Below are 20,358 nucleotides of genomic sequence, written 5' to 3' on the forward strand. Positions count from 1 at the left end.
AAGAAGAAGAATATTTCCGGTCTGTTCGAGCCGACCCAGGATCAGCGTTACTGTATCCGCTTCGCTTAATGAAGGTTGATGTAGTTGAAGTGAAGCCGATCCAGTGACAGCTGGACGCAGATCAGTGTGCCCGAGCGCGTTCACCTTCACGCGGATCATCAACAACATCATGGCGTCTGCGACGAGAATCATCCAGAGACTTAGGAACTATCTGTCCGGGGTCAGAAACACACACAAACATAAATACACACATGTGTTTATCAGCTCAATGTGTCGTTTAAACACGTGTGTGTGCAGCTCTGTTCGTCTTCGGCTGAGGTTCCTATAAATCCAAGTGCTTCAGTCATATTCTAGTGTTCTCTTCTCGTTTCTTACAGAAAGATCTCCAGTCTAAACTACAACTGCGATACACTGAAATCGCAAAGAGGTACAACACAAGACATTGATGAAATGCCTTTCGAATTTCCTCTCCTTCTTTATTTTGTTAAGCTAATAGATTTTATTAAGATAAACTAATATCTCACATAAGGTGACCTGAGTAAAAAAAACGGGGACATTTCCTAGTTAAATGGTCAAAATATCATTGAAATCGAATTTTTTATAATCAATCAATTTAGAAAAAGGGGACAAATCTTTTTTTCTTCCACATCAATAGGTTTTGTACTCTTGGAATTAATTACAATAGTAAGATGTTGTTTGCAGATCAAACTGACCATAAGTGGTTTCAATAAAGTTGACCAATACTGTTTGGAAAACAGTCCACTGTAAAAATAGAAAATACCACATTTTCAGTGGGTTTTCGGATTGTTTTGGACGTGCAGGAAAACAGGGACATTTCCGGGGACAGCTCTAGTCCGGGACAGAACTCCAAAAACCGGGACTGTCCCCGGAAAACAGGGCCGTCTTGTCACCTTAGTATTACATCTTCTTCAATATTTCAATATGGATTAATGACATGTCAACACATACACTTTCCGTCTGTGTATGTTTAATCATACAAATAATATTTATTTACATCTGCATTAATATGACATGTTACATTACATTAATTGGTGAAAAGACTTGTGTTGTCCATCCAAATGATGGATATATATATGAGAGAAAAGTCCCGTCGTGTCGGCTTTTCAAATATATTACTGCATGCAGGCAGCAGAATATAATGAAGAATCTTAATGATAAGTGTGAACAACATGAATGAACGAGGTTCTTTTATTGATGGCAGGACACAAGCGCCTCCCAAACTCCCTGTCGGACCCAGCCATAAATTTGCAAATAACTACTACTGTCAGAGAGATGGACGGCGAGAGTCTGTTCCAGCAACAGTGATCATGTCTTCTCAGAAAACCATAACAGCTGGAAGGTCAGTTGTACTCATAATAAAGTCCATGTAAATAGAAATGATCATGAGAGCAGTGACTAGAATCCTTAAGTGAATTCATTTAGACGGTGGTGGAAAAACTAATGAGAAGTATCAGGACGCATATGATTGTTTTGTATTATCATTGTTGATGTGTGACTGTAGAGCCAAACCCTGATTTTGAAGGTTCCAGCAGCCAATAAACTCGATTCATACTGATACATTTCATCCGTTCATGTCTGCCGGGAAAACTGACATACATTTTTCTTTTCATGTGTTCAAAGTGATGCTTCTGGAAAACCCAAAGTGCCGGTGATACCTGGACCCCATCTAAAGGAACTTCCACTGAGCGCCGACTAGATATAGGGCTCTAATCTAAGCCGCTGTTATTATATTTAATAAACGTGTGTAGAACTCATAATAAAAAAACAAAGTGTATATAACAGAAACATGGTCTCTGCGTGTACTTTTCATTTCAGGAATAATGGAGGAATGTTTACGTGACAGATTTGTTCTTCATCAAGTGTACTGTAACAAGATTCAAGTAGGGAAGGAAGGAGTCGGGAACCGGAAGACATTTTAAAACATTTAATAAAGTAATATAACAGCGGCGAACAACAACACAGTAAAACATAAATACATATACAAACACTTCGGGCCCGGTCCTCTCTCTTCGACGGTCCGGTCGCTCGTTCCTTTTATATGCTCCCTATCTCCTCCGTGATTCGAGACCGGTGTGCGCACAGCTGGCGCTCATTCACAATTACTCACCGGATTCGAACCACGGTCCAAATACACAGAAGTGATGTTTCTTTGTAATTCATGTTTGTTAAAACGATTTAAAGGTCCTAATTTTGGCCTACCTAAGGGCTGGTCCTGATTGAATTGAATCCCTTTCTGGGAACCCCCCTCCCCTTAATGTTGCTGCACTTTTGCCTTAAACACATTAGGGTGACACCATACAGATATTGAAATAACATCATCTTAAAACATCTGATCAAATGAAGAGCACATTTCATTGCAAAACAGTTGTGTAAATGTCAAAAATGTTATGTAACTGCAGTCGGATGGTTTTGATGAAGTAACAATTAAACAGTTAAATAACACAATAAAACATGGTTAATGAAAATGAAGTTATCTTTTTTTTGCAAATGAACGTTTCAATTATAGTGACGTGAATGCAAAATGAACAGAATGCAGGTTGACTGAAGAGTCATGGCCCTGAGTTGTACCCGTAGTATGTCCCCTTTGCTTTGCCGTAGTGACGTCACGCGAGCGTGTGTTTGAACTGCTCTCACGTTTTGTGCGTGTGTGTTTATGAGCAAACGTCAGTAGTTTATATATATTTTTACAGTTTAAGAGTCATGAATGTTCAGCCATCAAACCCCAACAATCCCATCGTGTTCTTTGACGTCACCATCGGCGGACAGGTGAGTGAAAAAACACCGCTGCACATCAGCGAACTCTCTCTCTCTCTCTCTCTCTCTCTCTCTCTCATCAGTGAGTGAATGCGTTGTTCCAACTACTTAAACTAGTCCTACAAGTTACTCACGTGTTTTGTTATTTCAAGACTCGTTGAGAAGGACAACTCTACATTTGATCCAAATCGACTGAATGTCGAGCACAACTAACGTTAATTGCTAGAGGGTCAGACTAGCTGTTATAATGAGCTCCGTTTATGAAACTGGTCCCAGAACTGCTGTAAGTGTCGAAGATTCGCGAGTGTCTCAGTGTTCAGGAGTGAAACACAATCATCTGTGTGAACACTGTGTGTTTTCTGTTGTCTGAACGCGTGTTAAGTTCTGAGCGTGTCACGTGCTGGAATGATGAAAGTGTCGTTTTTTATATTTCACTATTAACCCACAGCCCCCCTCCTCTAAAGCGGACAGATCTTTCACATGTGAGTTGTGTGCTGCAGGACATTTGATTTCATGCATAAATATATGAAAAACTGAGTCAGAGGTTTTATCTCTAAGCTTTTATTGCTCTTAAGGAGTGTGAAACAAGATCAGAGTTTTTCGACACATTTCAAGTGTTTTCTGCTTGAGTGGTCCGTGTTTGTGTGTCTGAAGAGATGCTGTAGTCACCTCAGTGGGTGAAAGAGTTCAGATTCAGTCAGAAGAACAGCCGAATAACAGTCATGGCAGAAGCAGACGCTTTTTATTCATGAATTCATGTTGTTTTGATGAGCACACACACACACACACACACACACACACCTGAGGGTGAGAGAAAACGAGGGACATGTACAAACCAAACCTCGTCATTTATTTTCCTGTGAATTCTCTCTTTGTGACGCTCTTGCTCTTCTTCATTAACACGCGGCACACGGATGTTCACTGCAGCTGAAGGCACATGACAGACAGCGTCATGTCACGCCTGCACCGTTCTCATTGCAGATGCTCATTATGTTTAATAAAACAAGCCATTTATGAAACCTGAATCAAACATTTGTTTAGTAGTTAACCTGAGACCTCCAGTCCACATCAAACACACCTGAATCACATGATGGTATTGACTGAGCGGGTGTACTGTCTGGTGTGTTGTCAGTCTACACAACACTGATATTGACGGGATGTGGGATCGTCACAGAGCTGAAGACTGTAGTCCGGACCGGTTCTGTTAGATGTTGTAAACAGCAGGTGTAGTTTTGTTCATGCGTGTTGCGTCTGACAGATGAACTGTGCTCACAGACTCAAAGCTTTTGCTCAAATGCCAGTAAACATCCCACAGACAGATATCATCTGGCACGTTTAAGAAAGGTCCAGCCCTGTCGCTCTGACACCAAATGGCCGTGCCAGCCAAAGCGCTGTTAGCACAGGCCATCCACAGGAGATTGATGCTGGCGTACGCTGGCACAGCCAAACCCACCAGATCAAATGCCACACTAATGATGAGATACGGCATCCACGTCACGGCAAAAACTAGAGTTAGACCCACAAACAGAGACGGAGAATCTCCACCTTCCACGAGTGGACCATAAGACGCGAGTCGACCTTTCTCAAGGACCGCACAATCCCACATTTGATGTGCTCTTCTGATCCAGCCAATCAGATTCTTCTGATGGAGCAGAAGGACGACGCCCACCACGACAGACAGCTCTGCGCAGAAGTGAGACACAACAGTAGCTCCATGCACACGGCACGCAAGGATCTTCACGTCTTTGTGGATCTCTATAGGATGAGCGTCAGTGTAGCGGTAGGAGCACATGCACGCTGATGCCCACAGAAGAGCAGCAGTGATGCAGTAAACAACAGTCCTGCGCTGACGGCTGCGCCCCGCCACCGGGACAGGGTATGTAGCGTAGTCCAGCGCCCCTGCGACGAGGATGGGCAGAGGCAGAATGGCGTAGACGGTGGAAGCGTGTGCCAGGATGAAGCACATGGATGAGGAGGTGGATTCTATGAAGTGCCACACGTAGAAGACACTGCTGGCCAGCATCACATCAGCCACGTACATAGAGATGCTGAAGATGCCCAGGAGCGATCTGTGTAAACCGCTCGTCCAGAACAACAACACCAGTGTGTTGAGCGTGACTTTAGAGCCCAGAATGATGAGATACTGAAGAGTCTCATCATGAGAAGAGTTCCCGGTGAAACCTGAAGACGAGAGAAGGCCCATCATCATCATCAACATGTGCTCGCTCTGAAAACACAAAACACACACAGATGAATTCCCCTGAAACACTTTAGTATGTTTTATGTTTCTTGTGCAAAGTCATGATGCTGTCGTTTATCATCATTTATGACCAGGCTAATCGGATGATTACTTCTCTTCATTTCTGGGCAGTTCGTCTGTTATGGACGTGACATACAAATGTTCGGATAATGAATTTGTTGCGATTATATTGAACCCGTGTAATACGTATTTTTCAAAGCACCACTAATTAACCAACCTTATAATTTTAAAACACAATAATGCATCAATAATGTTATTAAACAACATCACATATAAAATTAAAACACTGAAATTGAATAACAATTGTTTTTGTGAATAACATACTTTTATATATTATTACTTATATCTTTAAAAACCCACGGAAATAAGGTCACATTTTGGGTATGCAATTAAATCAACCTTTGAATCGAGACATCATTCAGTGGCGCTGCTGTGACACAACAGTCTTAAAATTCAGCCTTCAAAGAACGCAACACAGCCTGTCTGTCCAGTATATTGAGATCTTTACTCCAAACATGTCTGAACCTTCTTCAGATCACTTCTATTATTCAAAGAACAACCAACCAGTTTACCACACAAGTATCCGCTGGTGTTTTAAAGAGTCACTGAACCGTACCATCCAATAAAACATTCTGTAACACTTTCCTTGAAGCATGTATGTATAATGCATTATAAAGGGTTATTTAGGGGTAGAATGCATTATAATTCTTCATAATGTGTGTTGTTATCCCTTATATGTAGTTGTAAAGAAGTATAACCAATTTAAATGTGTAGTGTAACAATGAATTGATAAGTGTTATAAATAATTGTTATTAAAGTTAGTACATTATAAGACAATGCAATGCTTTAAAAGGCGCATTAGAATGCGTTAAAACTACTTTATAATGCATTATACATACATGCTTCAAGGAAAGTGCTACTGAACATTCTCAAAAACCTGTTATCAACATATAAAGCTTCATGTACACTAGAACCGTTGGTTGGCTACTGTTGATCTGATGTAATACAATCACATAATGCTGTGACTTGTATATCAGTCAATGTAAACACACACTTCTCAAACATAAGCTTTCATACTTTAGGCTTTTTTAAAGCATGTCTATGTGTGTCTCTGAAAAGTGATGAAATAATTTACTACCGTGTGAAATCTTGAAAGCGCTGATATAAGAAGAGCTCCATCAAAATGAAGACGGCACTGTGTGTGTGTGTTTATCCTGTCGAGTGAGAAAACAAGTCTAGCACATTCTTTCATTCACACCTCTTTACACTTCTTCTGTCTCTGTCCAATCAACAAGAGGAAGGCCAGTCCACGCCTGGACATGATCATCAGGATGTATTTCTCGTATCGCCTGTTCTATATTGTGTCACTGAAATGAACTCTTTTGTCATATCTATACAAAACATTCTTTAAAGACTGGTCTTAAAACTGGTCCCTCGTTTTTATTTTGATTGGTGGCGTGTGTATTTGATCCCTCATGTTCTCTGTCAGGTCCTGTTTAGGACTGAATGTGTCGCAGGTTTTTCTCTTGTTTAATGTGATTGTGAATCCTCCTTCACCCGAGTTACCGTGTAAATGTCAGTTCTTCATACAACACAAAGACAAAATCCCGTTCATATCTGACCGTGCGAATGAGTAGTCCACACGAAACATCTTTAGGTCATGTGAAGACACATAGACAGATCATACCTGTGATGATGAAGCACGTCTTCAGCGTGTGAAAATCGGGTATCTCACGTGATCATCATCATACAGTCATTGTACCAGCGCTCGTGTGTGAACAAACAGCTCTTTTAAAGAACGGTCCCTCGGTCACGTGAAGCAGTGACAACTCGCCCATCGCACGCTCCGTTCATTCGACAAACACAAATGTGTGTCTTCACGTCTCTGTCTTCACGTTTGTTTGTTTCTTTACATGTATATATGCATCTGGAAGTCATTTTATTCCCTGAGAATCAAACCCGTGATGATGCACGTGCCCGACATAAACATGAATTTACATCAATAATGACAGTTTGAGTTTGTCTTTTGATGGATCGTGTATCATTTAATGTTTCTTCAGGAAGTGGGCAGAATGAAGATCGAGCTTTTTGCTGACATTGTTCCCAAGACTGCTGAAAACTTCCGGTAAGATGATTTCTGTTGAATGAGTTTGTGAACATGTACACTTCTCACAGTTTTGCATTGTTGTGTAACAGCTTAAGAGTAAATGGACGTTAAAGATACGAGTATTACATGATGAATGTGGTTCTGTGTGTCTTGCAGGCAGTTCTGCACTGGAGAGTTCAAGTAAGTCACGTCGATTTGTTATCTTTAATGACACATGATTAAATGACTTCTTCATGTGTTCTTTGAATAAAATCATCATTGAACTACTCCAGGTTTTATTGAGACTAAGAGTGCTTTCTCACCTGACTTATTTAGTACGTTTGAATCGCACTAGAGTTTGTTTTTCTTCTTGGTGCGGTTCGTTTGGGCAGGTGTGAACGCAACAATCGCATTCGGACCAAATAAGCGTACCGAGACCTCCTTGAAAAGGTGGTCTCGGTACGCTTTCAAATGAATCCTGGAACGGTGCATTTGTGGTGAGAACGTTAACTGACTACACTTTTGTGAACTAAACCGGTTGTGGTAGTCTGCTGCGCTGTGCATTATGGAGTGAGGACAAGTGTTTGTTGACAGTTTGCACTGCATGGCAACTCTCAGAGTTTTGAGGAGGTGCAGAGCCTAATATAAGTATGTCTGAGGACCATACTCCATCCTAGGGATGGGGAATTTTCAATAATTTCATATTCAAATATTTGAGATGTTAATGTTGAAAAAAAAAAGGACAAAATAGAAAAATACATTAAAACTGCATTTAAACCTGTTCGGAACGGTAAAATACATATGAAAACATACTAAACAAAGCGCAATGTATACTGACAGTCTGTGATATATGATTCTCTTGTTTATTTTGTTTTAGATGTTCTTGATAAGAAAAACAAGCATAAAGGTCTATTTTACTCTAGTGAATGTTCCTCAGCCGGTTAACAAGCTGACATCCAAGAGAACCCATCTGACAAGAATATCTGGCTTTATTGTTTATAATGTTGACAATAAATAAAGTAAAGGGCTTGATACCTCCATGCCTACTGATCAGATCCTAAAATTTACCCTGCAAAAACACGGAGCCATTGTAATGCTTGTTTCCCTGTTTATTGCTTGACTTTTGCATTTATTGACAGGGTGTAACTTGAAGGCGACGACCCTATTTAAACTTCTTAAAAGGAAAATTCAGGCTTTAAGTTTGGAAAAAGGTGCCAGTCTTATGCTAAGGCCAAATTCATTAACATTAGTTGCAGTGTAATGTACATTTTCATGTATCAAGTTGTTGAAATTAGCATTACTTAAACTATTTTTAACCAAGGAATATGAATTTACCAAGAACAACCGTTCCGAATCAGTTATGGTAATAAATTAATTATTGTTAATCATCTAATATTATGTTGGTATTGTTATAGTTAATGTAAGTAATGTTAACAAACTCTATGTCTCACCACTTTTTAAACATTTTAATTGTGAGACGAGCGTAACACGCGATACGGGCGTCCGGTGTGTAAACTTAAAATATTTAAACTAGCTTGCGATCTGAGTGAACAAAGTATTTTTTAATATTTTCTTCCTATTATAAAATCATTACAGATGAATTGAAGAAGCATTGAATAAGACGTGACAGCTCTAAGGTCTTCTGTAGCAATAACTTATCCCTGTGGTGACACAGTTTTTATTCTTATGAAAAATACAAATATTCAAATAGCATTTTGTAATTTTTGTATAGTTATTGCAGATTGAACATTTGAACATTTGTCCACATTCCTATTACATCCCAACTTTCGAAAACCCACCAACAGCAATTTATTTTCATGGTTTAGCAAACAACTCATGGAACGTGGGTTTAATAGATCTGTGGAACAGTGCCGGGTTAAGGTAAAGAAACTCCGCCAGCAGTATATCCAAGTGCAGGATGTACAAGTTCCTCGTGTTGTCATGTGACTGCATTTTGGTTAATTTCAACTGGTTGGGACCAAAGCAATCAGTGTGGTGTGAAAGGGAACCAACACCGCTGAAAAATGCTCCAGTGTATCATTTTTTTTAAATTGATCCGGACCAAATGAACCGAACTAAAGGTGAGAAATCGTCCACAGACTTTCCTCTCCTTACCACACAATGCAAGAAATGACAACATGAAGAGAACTGATCTGATCTTGCACGAGGCTGTTTGAACACATTTACATTGATGCGTCTGCAGATGTTTTCATTCTAAATGTCTTCAAGAGCATTTAACCGAATCATTTGATGAATGAGAATAAAAGCCTTACCGTCTTGTTAAAACGCTGATGTACCGCTCCAGGAACACTGAGATGTTGATCTAGATGTATATATGCTGTATGTACCTGATACAGTCTCTTCCTCATGCCATAGTTTTATTTGCATATGTCTCACTGCAGGAAGGACGGCGTTCCCGTGGGTTATAAAGGCTGCCCGTTTCACCGGTAAGAAACTTTACTCTGTGTCGTGTATTCACCTGTCCTGGCAGATAATAAAACGGGCTGTACACTGGCCTTATCTACACAATATCATTGGGCATGGCTGTGTTTGCTTTATGCCAGCATGCACCTGTATTTCTACAGTGCTTTACACAGTGTGCATTAATGCAGAGAACATGCAAATGAAAGTAAAAGAAGTATTAAAGAAGCCTGTGTCACAATCAGGAAAAGACACAAGGAAATATGCAAATGTCTTCATTTAGCCACACATGCATAACGTGCTGCAAGAATATGATTGTTTGAGTCTGGTTTTGTTCTCTTTGGTCTAAACATGTGAACATGGTGTCAGTGCTGTCATATATTACATGAAGAAGCCCTGACAAACACCAGAAGAGTCGTTTCAATGACAGACTCTAGATTGGCATAAAAGAGGGGTGCCCGATTTCCGAATTATGCCTGTTCGGACAAAGTCGAGCCAAGAACCAGAACAACCTTGAACGCTGACTGAAACGAAAGATGGTGGTAGGGGTGTGTCTGTTTTTGTGATTGGAACATCAACAACGGCTAAGAGAAATCTGCCACCCCGCCTTTAACAGGACTAGGTGTTATAATACCACTATTTCAGCACAGATGAGTTGGCCAATAGAACATTTCCACGCCTTATGCATGACAGGGGAAAGCAGTCAAGAATATGAACAGAGGAAAGGAGCTCTGAGGTTTGGCTGGGTGGGCATCCTCTGTGTTTGGGGGATAGATGATTATAGACATACACAGCATACTTACCTTTCCTTGCCATCATCAGAGAGACGTCCATGACGAATCAAACTGGCAACCTTTTGGTCACGAGTCCGACTCTCTAACCATGACTACCCACACTGTTAATGCATGCTCAGTGCCCCGGGCCCCGTATGACGTAACATTACAACACACAACACCATTTTAATGCGAGGTCATTTGGCAGCCCTTATTGTGTACTTCCGTTTCCGCTTTGGGCCAGTGGCTGCTTCTCTCAGCAACAGTGGAAGCAACTATCCGTTGGTTCTGTCCTCTGACCCCCACTTCCCTAGAGACAGTTAGGTGTCTACAGGGTCGAAATTTGTGTAATAAAAAGTATATTTAAAAAACGTTTAGCAGTGATCAAACCTTTGGCAACATTGACATAAACCACATGCACACAGCCCGGTGATCCCAGAAAATCACCCCACAATTGCCAGAGTGCCGTGTGAATGCAGAGGCGTCCTGGATTGAAACGAAAAGTGATTCCTGAAAGGGGACCTAGTAACATTAACGGGATCAGTCCCGGAAAGCACCATGTGTGAACACAAGGCAGTAACAATGCCATAAAAGCTGTGTAGCGATGATACACATCTATAATAGATCGTAAATCGTTTGCCTATGAAAACAATAATAATCTAGTTAAACTAATAACTTTGTTTGTTAATTAATCAAAAACTGAAAGTCGGCCTATTATTTACTTTATTTACTTTATTATACTTTAGCTAAATCATGGATGAATGCAAGAGTCCTACTAGGGCCAGTTGCATAAACATAGCCGCTAGGTTAAGACTGTCTTAACTAGTCTCACTGACTAGCAATGCATTAGGGCTAATCAGTCTTACTTTTTACATTTTAATTAGACCAATCTACCTTTATATGTGACGGATTTAAAGAAGTTATGACAAGTTTTGAAGAAAAGAATTGGATGACTTACTTGTAAGATTTGTCTAAGCAGTTTATGCAACCGACCCTAACACCAAACATATGGTCAGATGCGAGAATAGCGTTGTCAGCTACTAAACGCAGTTGAAATTTAAAATGACTTTTATCAAAACTATTAACACGAAAGTACACAGCGCTTCAATAAACTTGATCTCTTTCCAACCTTTAGAACATGTGTTCACCTGCCGTGCTCGTGCTGCGGAGAAGGCTGTGAGGTTCTGTGAAAAATTGGAATATCGCATAAAACATTCGCGAAAAAGCACCATTTCCATCCAACTACACGGCTGTCACTTTCCTAATAAACTGCCACTAAATACCAGTAAGAGAAGCCACTTAATATAATAATTTTCATATATAATAATACTAGTGGAAGCAGTCAAAAGTGAAACGCAATAAATTTGGTGCTTTTGTGGATGAATGCTGTTTAGGAAACACATCGTGACAGTTCTAAGAGACAATTACAGAAACACTTGCTCAGGCAGTTAAGAAGGATCATAACAACATTTCTGATGCAGTGTAACATCATCTGTACTCTGGTTAGTCAGGTTACTCTGTCTCATAGTGCAGTTAGGGTGAATTCGGTTAATCTGGGACATTTTTTGCAATTTTGTCTCCTGCGGTTTATTTCGATAACACAGTAGACTTTTCTGAAATCCTGAAGATGTTTTCTAACCACACCAGAACATTGAATGTAGATACTATACTCATAGGAGATTTGTTTTTATGCCAAAACAATAATTCTGCCTAAATTTGATAATCTGGGACATATGTATATGGCCTAAAAAATATGAAAATTGACAAGAACAGAAATCTCAAAAAGAAAATGCATATTCCAATATTTCTATCTTGACACAGGATAAACAATCTACTGCGTTCATTCATTAAAAACTCTATTAAAATTGTTTAATATTTGTTTAACATTGTATTTACAATAAAAAAATCAACAAAAATTTCAGCAACACTAAGTAACAATTTGATTAACAGATTATTCATTCAGTTATTCAAATTCTCCGTTAAAATGGGCCTACTCTGGGAATAAAATACTCATTGCAGGTGAGAGAGACCCATCATCATCTATCTAATGTTATAACCTCACGTAGTCCACATTAACACCCATTTCTCATAAAGTCATATATTAGCCCTAGTCATTGGATTTATAAAGTCCCTAAATGCACATTTCCCTCATTTGAAGACTGTCCCAGATTACACAAAACCTACTGTCCCACATTCTCAATTACATTTGACAATGTGGGACAACACAAGATGTTTGAAACGCTTTAATTTTCAAAACTATAATAGATATTTTGGTGCTAGAATACATCACAAACATAATTTGACAGCAAAAGGAACACAGATTTATCTCCTTAACATTAATTCATTCAGAATCCTTTGTCACTGCCCTTAGTCATGCAGTTCAATGGTGCCCCGCCCCTTTCTGTGCAATCAACTCATGAAGTCATGTGATTTCAGTCCCATTAAATCCGTGCTTAAAAGTCCTGTTGAGTAAAATATAATAGAACAGGAAATAAACAAAGTAAATCAAATAAAGAGTTTAGGTGTCCCGCATGAGCCTAATTCACCCTACGTGACTTTTTGGAGGAATTTGTTCGGCAAATGAGTTTCCATCTCCAGTTTTTCGCCTGAACTCTTTTTCCAAATAATAAAAAAACCTTAAGTGAGTGTAAAAACTTTTTTGGCGAATTAAGGGTTTTTAATTCAAAATTTGCCGTTTCCATCACTCGTTTCTGATGTGAAACTTCGAAATGCGAAATAAACCAGAGAGAACCCTACTTGTAAGTCGCTTTGGATAAAAGCGTCTGCCAAATGAGTAAATTTAAATGTAAATACTAAAAAACTTTTCTCAAACTATGTTTTAAAAAGATAAGGTTATTTTTAAACTAATATTTTTGTAGATCATATTAGTGAAAACGTATTATACCGTGCCGTTTGTATTGCATTACACTCTGTTGCAAAACACTGGATAATTTGAACCTCGCAGCATTCCGTAATATTTTTTCATTTAGGCCGTGTAACTTTGCCTTGAACAAGCCAGAACAATTTGCTTTTATTTGTTTTCAAATAACACTTTATATTTAGCTTAATCCCGTTGGGCTATTAGCCTACCTTGTGTTCTTGTGCCTCATCGTTGTGCTGCAGTTACAAATTAAAAATATAAATAAAAAAGTTTGTTTTAAAATTGACGTCTTTGTCATTTGTAAAAGGCTACAATATATGCTACAGAATACTTGCCAAAAAAAATTGACATTATTTAGGCCTATTCGCCAATATAAAGAAAGGAAGACATTAATAAGAACAAATTGCGCTATTTAGCCCCCAGAAACACCGCAAGGAAGTTTCTTTCACTGTAATCAACCCTATTTTCATGACACAAAAAATGCACATAACTTTACAGTCAGGTATGTGGACAGAACCCAAACGCAGGCAGGGGAAACGCTAGCAGAAGGGAGCTTTTATAAAACAAACACAAAACAATACCCTGGAGGGGCCAAACTCACTAGGTATTAAACTAAAAACTGGACAGAGAAGAAAACACAGACTCGACTAGACTAACAATACTAATGACAAGGTTACAAGACTAAACTTGACTCAATACTTAGACAGGGACAGGATATTAGGCAAAACAAACCGCACAAGACAGAAAACACAAGGGCATTAAATAAGGAACCAAATCAACCAGGGAACAGATGAGGGACATGAAATCAAAGCAAGATAATTAACGAGGTAACGAGAGGGCGGGCGGTGACATAGACGAGACCGTAGAGAAGGCACATCATGTTGTGAGTGACAATAATGTGTCTCTCCACACAAAACACATGATACTGTCATGATCCTGCCCAAGACTGGAAAAACCTGACAAGAAGTGGCAGAACCAAGACAGTTACATTGCAGTATATTATGCCACATGCCTTTACAGGATCTGTGTGAAGGCTCAGATTCCAGAAAATCACTGCAGTGCGAATGAACAAAATGTAATGATCCAGGATCTCTGTATGAAAATGGCTATAGAAATCAAAATTCCAGTGCTGTAGAAGTGATGAAAGTGACAGTCCACCTAGCACAGGGGTCGGCAACCTTTGCGACAAAAAGAGCCATTTTGGCCCATCTCCTACAAAATCAAATTTCAGAAAGGAGATGAAGTTCATATAGCGCAGACGCGAACAAATCCATGAGAATCACGCGTGTAGCACGCAGTCATTCACTCAGACACGCAGAACAGTCAGATGGCATGTTTAAATGACAGGATTTGGTGTCTACAAGTCTGCATCTAGTTATATGGACTCAATGCAGCTGAGCCGGACAACAAGTTTCACTCGTGAAATAGACTAAAACTAAGTCAAGTAGCGATGTGCCATAACATCACACAGAAACAAGCACAATGACAAACAAGCAGCTCAGTTTAATGCACCTGTCAAACTGTATCGCTTGTGTGCTAACTTACACTGGTAAATACAGAAAGTTATATATGTCGCACTGTTAGGCACGCATGTGTTGAACAGCCAAAACGACCGCTTTCAGCCTTTACACATAATACGTACTGTGACGCGCGCTAGTCAGATAGGATCAACTTTGCAGGTGTTGTACAAAAATCAAGCCCTGTTCCTGCTGGAGTCCTAAAAGTTGAGTTTAAAGTTAAGGAGTGTTCCAAGCACAATGTTCTCTCACTATTCTTACTCACACACACTACTGTCTCAGACTCTTTCTGTAATTTATTTTGCAGCGTCATCTGTTTTTACATAACATGTCCAGAGTGTAAATACTCACTGCAGACTTTTAAATACAAATAAAAATAAATAAATCAGGTACATTACAGACCTTTTTTTTAATGTAAACAATCTCTTGACCGAAGCATTAAACAGCATTTCATTTAACTCTCAGCCTCTTTAAAAAAAAGTTGTCAGCCTACACCAGTGTTTTTTACATTTTCACCCAACTTTAATGGCTCACAGTACATTTTCTGTAAAGAATATATGGACAAACAATATGTCCAATGAAAGATCAGAGTCTCGGCTTTTAAACAAAGGTAACCGTATTCTTCAATCTTGATTTGATCTTTTTTTATCACTCCTTAGATGTGGGTAGGTTTCTTCAAAAATACATCATTATGATAAAAAAAGCAGAGATAATTAACATTTTTTTGTCAAAGATTCCGCCCAGATTACACTCAGAACAATCATTAAAAACCGATAAAACATATATGTTCTAGGTTCTGGGATTCTGTACTTTTTCCCAAAGGTGTGTAACAGCGCCACCTGCTGTATAACAGTATAACCACTGATTGCCGTTATAACTCGTCTTTGGCGGGGAACCATTTTCCTTTTAAACAATGAGATAAATCATCAATGTCGGCGAAAGAGTTAATGAAAAAGTAACAAAAGAAAATATTTTAAAAATAAAGTCAAGATATGAAAGTGAAAGTGACCAATTTGTCAGTTATGGTGACCCATACCCGAAATGTGACCTCTGCATTTGACCCATCCAGTGATTAGTGAGCACACACACAGCAAGTGGTGAACACACGCACACCCGGAGCAGTGGGCAGCTATCACTGCAGCGCCCGGGGAGCATGTAGGGTTAGGTGCCTTGTTCAAGGGCACCGCAATCATTACCCGCCGGCCCTGAGGATCGAACCGGCAACCTTCTGGTCACGAGTCCGACTCTCTAACCATTAGGCCACGATTGATATAAGACTCCTATCACTTAACGTCCCTCTCTTATAATCATTTTCCTCTCATGTAATACCTAATAGTGTTATAATAATCAAAACAGCCTTGACTCCTAAGCTCGATCAAAGCTTTATACTTTGCAAAACAAATAATAACATTGATGTAATTATATGATTATTGTTGTTATTATCTTTACTATTATTATTGCATTCTCTCATAAAAGATTAACCATTAAGTTAGTTAGTTAGCTGTAGATTGAGAACACTCGCCTCTCTTCTGCTCATTCTCCGGGATGTTTCCTTATTAAATGCTTCAGCATGCAGGTTGTGCTGATGTGAAAGGCAAGTTCCGCCTTGCTTGCATTGCACACAAGCGCATTTTTTGTTTTCAGTTTGGTGGTGCTTTCCCACACTTTACTTGTTCACATTCGTTTGTACTCCGCCATAATTCTCGCTGCGTGTCCTTCTACTGCGATAGCATACGGGAAAGACTGCATTACACTCTAGCGCTACAGTGCCGTAGCGGTCAAATTGTGATATTGCACGTCCTTCAAATTAAGTCACGTAATCAAACGACCACTCGACAACAAGAATATTTGTCGACAATTTTTTATTTTCAACAATGTCGACTAATCGTTTCAGCCCTACTCCCTAATCACAGTCTGTGGGTAAACGCGGTACTCTGTGTGTACTGTAGTTAAATGGCTAAAAGGAGGCATGATTTAAAATCACAATTTTAACCCCAGGTTTTTTTATATATTGAACGAATCGTATTCACGTGAACATCATGTAAGTGTCAGAACTGAAAACGCCCTTGCTACTGAGGTTACATCTGTTATTGACACCAGGCCCAGTGAACGACAGGTTCTGTAATGACATGGTTGAACACCACCTCCACAGAAATGGTAGAAAAACTGCACAGTGGCACAGGTCGACACTGAATTTAAAAGCAGTGCTGTGTCGTGAATATTGGATCTGATAGGAATGGTCCAGCAATCTTATGTGAGTAAAACATGTTTGTACTATGCGTCACTATTGCTTTGTTAGAGATCTCTTGATGTGCCCTGAGCACTATTCACACAAGATCAGTATTACCTGAGGACCTCTAGTTATTTGTAATACTTGCAGAGGTTGTTTGTGATCTTAAGCTCGAGTGAATCGGCATCTCTGTGATTTGGTGGGCTCATATATAATTTTTCAAGGTTTTATCCACGGTTTGTTAATAATGGAGGCTGTTTTGAAGTGTTTTGGTATTATTTCGCGGTGATATCCATAAGTTACCAGGAGTCTCCCGTTTGTTTATTTCTCATGGAAACTCTCGTAACATTTGAGACTGGCGATCGCAGTGGTCTTTTGTCTGGTTCGGGATCACTGGTCTTAAATGCTGACAGGTACGGTCATATATCATTAAACACAATACACCTATAGGCTAAACAAACTGTACGCAAAGCCTTGCCATCACATCCGGCAAATAAGTCCATAAATTTGAGTAAAATCATCCCTTGCAAATGCGTCACATGAAATACTGATGTGAGGAGGTCATTTATAAATCACAGGAGGTCTTCAGATAAAACTGTGAATGGTGCTAAAGTGTAACCTAACGTCTCCAACCAAATTCACAGAAGCCTCCAACTACACAAACTGTTAACCAATCAAAGCAGTGGGCGTTTACTTATAAAGTCTTCAATGCGGCACGCCCATTAAAACCGAGCTTTGTAGAGCTGGCCTAAAAACATGTGTAGAAAATAGACTATTCCTTATTGATTTTGATGTTTTTGGATGAAAAAAACATGCGAATGTCATAAGTAGACTTCATATAACAGTATAAAACAATAAACAGTTCATCAGACCTTTAATCAAAGCTTGCCTCAATGATTTATTTATATTCTAATTACTCAAGTTACTCAAGGTGTAAACTGGTATGTGCCTCTTCGTCCACTTTTCATCCGATCGACCAAAGCGCATCTTAACAGCAGGCATAAACAGGTCTTATAAAGACAGCAGGGAGGCAGAAGAGCCACATGCCACTCGAGAGTCACGGGTTGCCAACCCTTGCCCTAGCATCATGAGCCACGCTTCTCACAATTACTGCCAAAAACACATTTCTTTCCTCATTTAGTACCACATGCCCACAGATCCTTCAGAAATGACAAACATGTCTTTAACTTTTCAGTTTACATGAGGCTTATTGAATTAGCATTTCCTAGCAGTGTGACGTTTGTCCCTCACTGTACATTATGACCTGCACAAACAATGCACACTTACAGTGATGTCATTGGTCAGACAACATGACGGGATTAATACTATCTCAGACACATTTGAATCAGTTGTGTGTGTGTCTGTTTATTGACAAAAATAAAAATATCACAATTAATCCAATCCCTAATGTCTATATTTAGGTTTTGCTCTTCAAACTTGTTTTCCAGATGTATTGAGTCCATTTATCTTGAGCTCTGAACTGCGCGATATGGGAAACGTGGAGTTGTAGTATTGAAATATGTCCACATAATTTCTAGCAGACGGAAATTAAAATGGAAAAAAACTAATTTGGGAAAACAAAAAATGATATGGCCCTTATTTATCCATCTGTATGTGAAATGAATGTCCTGTCATTTACATGTGTATTTATGTGATGAACTGCACTTTTTATACTTCAACTGTTTGTCCCGTGCTACAAAACTTCAAACCTCTGTAGCAAAAGAACAACCCTGGCCATGACACATGTGATGTTGCGTTGCTTTGATGTGTGTTTCTGTTTGCAGGGTCATCAAGGACTTCATGATTCAGGGAGGAGATTTTGTCAATGTAAGTTTTGATTTGTGATGATGTTGATTTGATCTTTCAGGTGTGATAGAAACAGAGCCGACGGTCATGACATCAATCTGGCCGTCACAACATATGTGTGTAACACTTTAAACTGTCCATAGTTAATAATCATTTCAAATCATGTGGGGAGTGAATTGAGTTAATACAACTCTAAAATAAGTTTAGATGAAATAGGTTTGCATATTTTAAGTATTAAAATGTCAAAGAAAATGTGACGTTATTTTTTTACTTGTTCTGTTTCCCTGCTTAAGCATCAGTGTAAGGCCCAACAACATGAATCATATACATGAGCAGACAAACATGCATGATTTATTTGTTTTATCAACGAGTTATTAAGAATAAAAATAGTCATTTGAAAATAAAGTTGTGGAAAGACCATTGAGTGACAGCAGACTGCCTCTGGTGGTCATAGTCTTACTGCAGCTTCAAACATCTCATGACCTATCAGCTCACACGTGATGTGTCTCATGTATATGATAGTAGTGTGTGTGTGGTTAAATGTTGTATTTGTGTGATCAGGGCGACGGCACAGGTCTGTGCAGTATCTACAGAGGACCGTTTGCAGATGAGAACTTCCGAATGAAACACTCCAGTCCAGGACTTCTGTCTATGGTAAAGCTTCAATACACACTGCGAGTCCCAAACACTCTTTATATTCACACAAAAAAATCATTTAACAGTATCGTTCGAGTGGCAAGAAATGCAGAACCATACAGCTTGTGTGTAATGTTTCATGATGTTGCATCCGTCAGGCTAACAGTGGGCCGGGAACAAATGGCTGTCAGTTTTTTCTCACCTGCACAAAGTGTGACTGGCTGGACGGGAAGCATGTGGTGTTTGGTGAGTCGGAACAATCCAGGATAGATTATGATTGTATCACTGGTCACATCTCATAACTTGTTTTGGACCTCTTCTTGTAGGAAAAGTGGTGGATGGTTTGCTTGTCATGAGAAAGATTGAGGTGAGTCAGCGTCGTACATGAGTTTCACAGCACTTTTGTCTGAATTGAGACTCATTTGTGTTTGTTTATCATTCTCATACCACTTTTTTTACATGTCTTACACAGAACTTACCAACAGGACCCAACAACAAGCCCAAGCTGCCCATCGTCATCTCACAGTGTGGGGAAATGTGATGGCTTAACTTGTGGTGTGTGTGTGTGTGTGTGGGGGGGTCACTGATCATCTTCTGGAATCAAACCATTTGGCATTGATTTGCAAAAGGAATCATCCGATTAAAGACAAACTGATGAACATTCTATTTAACCGAAGGCAGAAGCATGTATTCTTTCTATATTTTGTATGGCAATGCTTTAATTTGAATTCCCTCATAATTGTTGACAGTTAGATCTGTTTTCTGACCAAGATACCCAAAATAAATGTCACTTTTTTAATAAAACTGTAACATTCATTCTTTCACATCTGTGTGAGTCCCTGCAGAGTTGATCTGACATTAAAAATGAGCTCAATGTTCTCCAGTGCTTTGGGTTGATGATACTGAACGAGTGTTTTAAAGACACACCACTCGATGCAAATTTCACAGAGCGAAGCCCTATTGTCTTCTTATA

At 39.3% G+C, this 20,358-nt stretch overlaps 3 protein-coding genes across 4 annotated transcripts; 2 read left to right on the forward strand and 1 right to left on the reverse strand.

Moving 5' to 3' along the window:
• Positions 1-36: 36 nt before the first annotated feature.
• Positions 37-1,806, forward strand: ndufa7 (NADH:ubiquinone oxidoreductase subunit A7). The gene is made up of 4 exons (XM_056772733.1): positions 37-220; positions 378-427; positions 1,223-1,360; positions 1,642-1,806. Exons 1-4 carry the CDS (start codon positions 170-172, stop codon positions 1,715-1,717), a joined length of 315 nt encoding a protein of 104 aa, XP_056628711.1. The 5' UTR covers positions 37-169; the 3' UTR covers positions 1,718-1,806.
• A 786-nt stretch (positions 1,807-2,592) lies between these two features.
• ppih (peptidylprolyl isomerase H (cyclophilin H)) lies at positions 2,593-20,209 on the forward strand. Its single transcript, XM_056772732.1, has 9 exons — positions 2,593-2,787; positions 7,096-7,160; positions 7,299-7,322; positions 9,524-9,568; positions 18,728-18,770; positions 19,311-19,403; positions 19,544-19,631; positions 19,712-19,752; positions 19,858-20,209. Exons 1-9 carry the CDS (start codon positions 2,722-2,724, stop codon positions 19,924-19,926), a joined length of 534 nt encoding a protein of 177 aa, XP_056628710.1. The 5' UTR covers positions 2,593-2,721; the 3' UTR covers positions 19,927-20,209.
• Positions 3,496-9,533, reverse strand: si:dkeyp-100a1.6 (probable G-protein coupled receptor 160). Of its 2 annotated transcripts, none has more exons than XM_056772729.1 (2): positions 9,395-9,533; positions 3,496-5,002 (listed from the first exon to the last, which is right to left on the reverse strand). In XM_056772729.1, the coding sequence occupies exons 1-2, from the start codon at positions 9,488-9,490 to the stop codon at positions 3,980-3,982; spliced, it is 1,119 nt and encodes a 372-aa protein (XP_056628707.1). In that variant the 5' UTR covers positions 9,491-9,533; the 3' UTR covers positions 3,496-3,979. The 2 variants fall into 2 exon arrangements, with proteins under 2 accessions (XP_056628707.1, XP_056628706.1); XM_056772728.1 differs by lacking the exon at positions 9,395-9,533 and adding an exon at positions 6,174-6,301.
• Positions 20,210-20,358: the final 149 nt, after the last annotated feature.

The sequence above is a fragment of the Triplophysa dalaica genome, chromosome 18 (genome assembly GCF_015846415.1).
Source record: "Triplophysa dalaica isolate WHDGS20190420 chromosome 18, ASM1584641v1, whole genome shotgun sequence".
Taxonomy (NCBI): domain Eukaryota; kingdom Metazoa; phylum Chordata; class Actinopteri; order Cypriniformes; family Nemacheilidae; genus Triplophysa; species Triplophysa dalaica.

What these genes read in the sequence shown, in the direction of transcription:
- ndufa7 (XM_056772733.1), top strand. Translation starts at nt 170, where the DNA reads ATGGCGTCTGCGACGAGAATCATCCAGAGACTTAGGAACTATCTGTCC. An exon ending in TACACTGAAATCGCAAAGAG is followed by an intron (nt 428 to 1,222) that starts GTACAACACAAG and finishes TATTGATGGCAG; the next exon opens with GACACAAGCGCCTCCCAAAC. An exon ending in AAAACCATAACAGCTGGAAG is followed by an intron (nt 1,361 to 1,641) that starts GTCAGTTGTACT and finishes ATGTGTTCAAAG; the next exon opens with TGATGCTTCTGGAAAACCCA.
- ppih (XM_056772732.1), top strand. Translation starts at nt 2,722, where the DNA reads ATGAATGTTCAGCCATCAAACCCCAACAATCCCATCGTGTTCTTTGAC. An exon ending in AGGGAGGAGATTTTGTCAAT is followed by an intron (nt 18,771 to 19,310) that starts GTAAGTTTTGAT and finishes TTGTGTGATCAG; the next exon opens with GGCGACGGCACAGGTCTGTG. An exon ending in TTGTCATGAGAAAGATTGAG is followed by an intron (nt 19,753 to 19,857) that starts GTGAGTCAGCGT and finishes TGTCTTACACAG; the next exon opens with AACTTACCAACAGGACCCAA.
- si:dkeyp-100a1.6 (XM_056772728.1), bottom strand. Translation starts at nt 6,287, where the DNA reads ATGAAAGAATGTGCTAGACTTGTTTTCTCACTCGACAGGATAAACACA. An exon ending in CGCTTTCAAGATTTCACACG is followed by an intron (nt 5,003 to 6,173) that starts GTAGTAAATTAT and finishes TTGTGTTTTCAG; the next exon opens with AGCGAGCACATGTTGATGAT.